Genomic DNA, 5447 nt, shown 5'->3' on the forward strand with positions numbered 1-5447 from the left:
ATAATAATAATAATAATAATAATAATAATAATATTTCTTATTATAACTGTACAACTACAACAGTAATACTGATGAGAATGATGCTGAAAGCACTGGTGGATGATGAGCTGCTGGCGTGTTAATGAACACAGTGCTGCGCGTCACTCTGAAACACTGTGATCTGAGTTTAGTTTGGGCGAATCGTGCAGTGACTGTGTTGGTCTGTGCCGGCGGACTCACCGACGAAGTAGCCCATCATCTGCGGCGTGTGGTGAGGCGTGGGAGCGATGCGCAGCAGCTCCTCTCCGCGGGCCACCGTGGGGTAGTTAATGGCCTGGACGTAGATGTTGTAGCGGCTCATCATGATGTCGCACACCTGCGTGCTCTTCTCCGCGTCTGCCACCTGATGGCACACATTCGTGTCAGTGGCGCGCTCTGAGTGAGATTAGTGTGCATGCACGCAGGAGTTTAGTACGTACTCTGATGGGGATGATGTGGCTGGGGCAGTGCACCACCGGCAGGCCCGTGTCCAGCAGCATCTGCCGCAGCAGCTTGACGCTGCGCTGGTGTTTGCGGCGGAGCGCGAGGCCCTCCTCACTCTTCAGGATCTGGATGGACTCGCGGGCTCCAGCCAGCAGCATGGGCGGCAGAGACGTGGTGAAGATGAAGCCAGCGGCGTACGAGCGCACCGTGTCCACCAGAGCGTTAGTGCTGGCGATGTAGCCGCCGACACAGCCGAACGCTTTCCCTGCACAAACACACCAGAAGAGCGGTCAGAGCAACTGACGTGCCATCTACAGAAAAGCAACTACAACACAGCTGTGAGACTGAAAGAGAAGTCTGGACGAGCAAAACAACTGACACACTGACAACCAATGCTCGCTCTGGTCATCATCATCACTGATCACAAGCTAAAACACACACATGAAGCACGTGACCCTGGAGGCTGAGTGAGAGTAGCAAACCACAAAGACTGAGGTTTAATTAAATAATTATATTCACTGCTTGCTTTAAAGAGAAGTGATAAAGCCATAAATATTAGTATTCTAATTTTACACCACTAATTTTATTAAAAATATAAAAATTACTAAACAAAAACAAAATAAATATTACCATTAAAATATTTCACTGTAAAAGAGTTTAAAACATATAACACATTTTTCATTCTAATTTTTTTGAACAGTAACTTACTAATTTAATAGTAATAATAGACAAAAATGTAATTACTAAATAAATTACTATTATAATTTCACTGTAAAATATTTCTTACTAATTTTTTTTACTTTACAGTCAATTACAAAGACAATTCCTACTTTTGCTTTTGTTTATTTTCTACATTTATTAATAATAATATTGTTGTTATTATAGCCATATTATATAAACAAAACAACATTTTGGCTAAAATGGTGTGCAGCCCTACAAACAAGCACAGCAAACCTGGATTAAAAAAAAATGCAATCATGATTTTTATCAGAAAAATCACAAACTGTGCAGCCCTGGTGTGGAGTGACTGCTTATTATTTAGCATGTGTTTAGGTAAAGTGCACTGGATTCTGCTCAACGGATTACAGAGGACATGAATGAGGGAGTATTCAGTAGCTCAGCCCAGCTGACAAGAGGCCATTCAACAGCCTTCAGGGTAATTCAATGAGAGCGAAGCAAGAGCGCTGGTCTCCAAGCAACAGGAGATGAGCTGGAGCTCTGCGTTTCCTCGAGAGCATTGACAAGCGACAGCAGCAGAGCGCCGTTAAACAGGCCAGCTCACCCAGAGTGCCAGAGATGATGTCCATCTTGTGCATCACTGCGTCCCGATCCCCAATGCCGCCTCCTCGGGGGCCGTACAGCCCCACCGCGTGCACCTCATCCACGAACGTGACGGCGCCGAACTCGTGGGCCACGTCGCACATCTCCTCCAGCGGACACACGGCGCCTGATGGCACAAACGAGAGTCTCCGTGAGCACAAACTCACCTCAGCTCAGATCAGCTCAGTGCACAACAGAGAGCCTGTGACCGACCGTCCATCGAGTGCACCGTCTCAAAGGCCACGATCTTGGGAGCGGAGGGATCCGACTTCTCCAGCAGCTCACGCAAGTGCTTGGCGTCGTTGTGACGGAAGATAGACTTCTTGGCGCCGCTGTTCCTGATGCCCTGAATCATTGAGGCGTGATTGCCCGCGTCTGAATAGATCTCGCAACCTGAGGAGAAACCACAGAAGCGCTGCTCTCAGAAACCTGACCGTCGGAACAGGGGAAATATAAGCATGATAGGAATAGAAATGGAACTTTTGCTCAGCCAATCAGAATCAAGCACCGGAACTCTCCGCTTTATAAAGCCTGTTTCCAGATTTACACGATTATTTTCTTCATGAGAATCACATAAATATAAATACATCTCCTTGTGTTTGTACTAAAGAACTCGCGAAAGATAACAAATACGTCCATCGTGTGCATGTTTAAATTATTGTTTTTGTATTACAGTAATGAGATTTTGCGAGAGCATGCTTCATGCAAAACACGAAAGGGGAATAATCACCGGGCAGCATCTTAGCCAGCGTGAAGAGCGTGGAGTCATTGGCCACGAAACACGAGGTGAAGAGCAAGGCCGCGTCCTTCCTGTGAAGATCGGCCAGCTCGTGCTCCAGGTCCACGTGAAGCTTACTCGTCCCCGATATATTTCGAGTGCCTCCCGCTCCTGAACCGTGTTTCCCTAACGTGTCCCTGTCAAGAGACATCGCAGAGAGTGTGAATTTCTGCCCAAAATCAGAAGATGATTTTAGGACACTTTAGGACAATTTTGCAGCCCAAAAACATCAATGCAAAAAATACGTATAGGTCATGTTTCGTGTAAGGAATGAAGCGAGCCTCACGTTATGGTCTGCAGCACCCGCGGGTGGCGGCTCATGCCCAGATAGTCGTTGCTGCACCACACAGAAACGCTTCTCTTGAAGGACAGGGACCTGGTGTAATCGTCCGCCATCGGGAACCCCGTCACTCTACGGTTCACCGTTTTAAACACGCGGTACGTGTGATCCTCCTTCTTCTCCTCGATCTTCTTCTCGAAGAACTCGTCATAGCGAAAGTTGGACACGGCTGAAAGAGAACAGCAAGTGTGACACTGCGCTTCAAAATAGGAAGTGGTTTGCTGTAACGGAACGCACATACTTTTGGGCATGTTCTCCTGCAGCAAATGAGAGACCCGAGCGGGACGCTGCTTCATCAGCTTCTTCATCAGGTTTCCTCCGATCTTGGTGTCCTCCACCAAAGGATACAGCTCAGATGGAGAGACGTCTGGAAAACAGGCCGCACTGGTTGGATTAGGGAGATTGACTCGATTTTTAACAACTTCCTAACAAAAGTTGAAATGTTGCATTCGTCAACCTATTTAACGAGAATTACTGAAGGACCTCAAATACATGTATTACAGTATTTATTAATCTTTGTTAATGCTAATGAAAATACAGTCGTTCATTGTTAGTTCATGTTCATTCACAGTGCATTAACTAATGTTAACAAGCACAACTTTTGATTTTAATAACGCATTAGTAAATGCTGAAATTAACATTAACTAAGATTAATAAATGCTGTAGAAGCATTGTTCATGCTTAGATCGTGTTAACTAAAGTAGTTAAGTAATGTTAACTAATGAACCTTATTGTAAAGTGTTATAATAATAGTTACATTTATTTTTCTTAAGTACTCAATTTCTTAATATTATAGTGTATGTTTATCAGAAGAGAGCTGCTGGGTCGACTGACGGACTGGAGGCTCAGACAGGCCTCTGACCAAACAGTTTTGTAAAGGCATTACTAACACACAGTAAACCACAGCAGCACCAAACGCATGAAAACACTTCCTCACAAACCTCTGCACACGGTGCGAACTTCACAAATGTCCTCCTGAAGCGCAATGCTGGCCTGCCGCACCACGCTGCTGTTCCTCTGCCCCATCTCAGCCACCAGGAACGGGCATTTGGAGACAGCCGCTTGACCCGCAGGCACTTTGGGCACCTCTTTCGCTTCTAATTCAAAGAGCAGAGGGGACACATCCTTCAGTGAGGCGTGCAAACGCACTGAACTCAAGCAGGAACGGCAGCGGCTGCAGACACTCACCCTCGCCGGCTGGCGTCATGCTCTCGACCTTCTGGAAGCTGGAGGGTGTGGAGCAGAGTGAGCGCACCAGTGGCCTCGACGCGAGGTCCATCATGACGGGACACTTCACTGTGCTCGCCACCAAGGACTTTCTAGCCTGCTGCAGGAAGGTTTGGGGGACATGGGACAGGAACGGGCAGCGGAAGATGGCATCCATGGTTGATTGTCCAGAAAGTCTGGAAAGAAACACAGCATGGGGTCATTCAAACGGTCACGAGCTTGACCGCTGACCTGCTGGGGTTTGCTTCTGTGGTGTGCTCGGTGTTGGCCCTTGAGGGTCTGGAGAGATTCTGGATGAAGGAATGTCAGATGTTCTCTAAACTCTTCAGGCATTATAGCTGAAGACCCAGAGCTGTTCTCTTGGCAAGAGGAGGTTGCAAAAAGTATTGGATAAAAGGGTACGATTAATTGTGACCAATGTGTATTAGAGAAAAACATTTATTTCAAAATGAGATTTCTCTCCCATTTTAAATTCTTATTCTCCAATGAAATGTTAGATTTTAGTAACATTTTTTAATATAATGTCAATAATTTTCACAGCCTTCTTTGATCATATTTACCAAGTGTATGAATAATTTTGAGCACAACTGTGCACCTTTACCTTTGCTACACTGTGTAAGTATGATTACTGAACGCCACTGCTCTGTCACTCCAGCAGTTGTCAGATGCATCATGTCAGAGGATCTAGAGTGTTACAGGTAAAAAGCGCATGAAGCTGGCGTGAGACGCGTCCCTCGCTCAAACTCACCTCACTAGTGTCCGGGATCAGCGCTTTTCTGTCGCAGCGTCGGTCAGTAGTTCTGTGCGGTCTGCTCGGGCGACGCGTCGCTCTGAGGGCAAGCGGACGCGTCGGGATTATATCGCAGCCCGTCAGCGCAGCGCCGCCCATTTCCTTCAGCTGGTCACAGCCTAAAATTGTGGTGGGCGACACATACAGGGCCAGTATCGCCGAAACTGATACACCGACACTTTTCATTTTAAATGCATGCATTTCATATTTTGTGTCCAGTCTCCTTTTTTTGGATACTTTTGGTGCTATTCTTTTGTAACTATATCTGTAACTATCAATAGCACTACTGTCTTTGTTAAACAGAACTTAATGCTTGATATAGACCTGCTGCACAGTAATGCCCTCCAGAACACAATGTGCTTCAGGCTTGCAATTCTTCTCTTTTCTAGCCCTCAGTAGATTATAGAGATGGTAAAATGTCCAAAACACAACCCTGCAGGGCATGCTGGGGGTAAGAGGCACACTGTCTATTACACGCTAATGACATCAGAGCAAATCTGATTTCTAGAAAAATCTGTGAGAGAGGGGGA

The 5447-nt window shown here is 46.1% G+C and overlaps 1 protein-coding gene across 1 annotated transcript in view; it reads right to left on the reverse strand.

Annotated features, from left to right (window-relative positions):
* alas1 (aminolevulinate, delta-, synthase 1) overlaps window positions 1-4961 on the reverse strand; it is a 6660-nt gene extending 1699 nt beyond the window's left edge. The window contains exons 1-10 of the mRNA XM_016257828.1: window positions 4876-4961; window positions 4089-4303; window positions 3842-3997; window positions 3142-3267; window positions 2847-3069; window positions 2513-2697; window positions 1996-2175; window positions 1745-1909; window positions 459-727; window positions 220-382 (exon numbers count right to left, since the gene is read on the reverse strand). Of these exons, the coding sequence (XP_016113314.1) occupies window positions 220-382; window positions 459-727; window positions 1745-1909; window positions 1996-2175; window positions 2513-2697; window positions 2847-3069; window positions 3142-3267; window positions 3842-3997; window positions 4089-4284 (1663 nt within the window). The 5' untranslated portion in view covers window positions 4285-4303; window positions 4876-4961. The remainder of the gene's footprint in view (window positions 1-219; window positions 383-458; window positions 728-1744; window positions 1910-1995; window positions 2176-2512; window positions 2698-2846; window positions 3070-3141; window positions 3268-3841; window positions 3998-4088; window positions 4304-4875) is intronic.
* Between the last annotated feature and the right edge of the window lie 486 nt (window positions 4962-5447).

This window comes from Sinocyclocheilus grahami, unplaced genomic scaffold, assembly GCF_001515645.1.
Source record: "Sinocyclocheilus grahami isolate Dianchi unplaced genomic scaffold, SAMN03320097.WGS_v1.1 scaffold1604.1, whole genome shotgun sequence".
Lineage (NCBI taxonomy): Eukaryota > Metazoa > Chordata > Actinopteri > Cypriniformes > Cyprinidae > Sinocyclocheilus > Sinocyclocheilus grahami.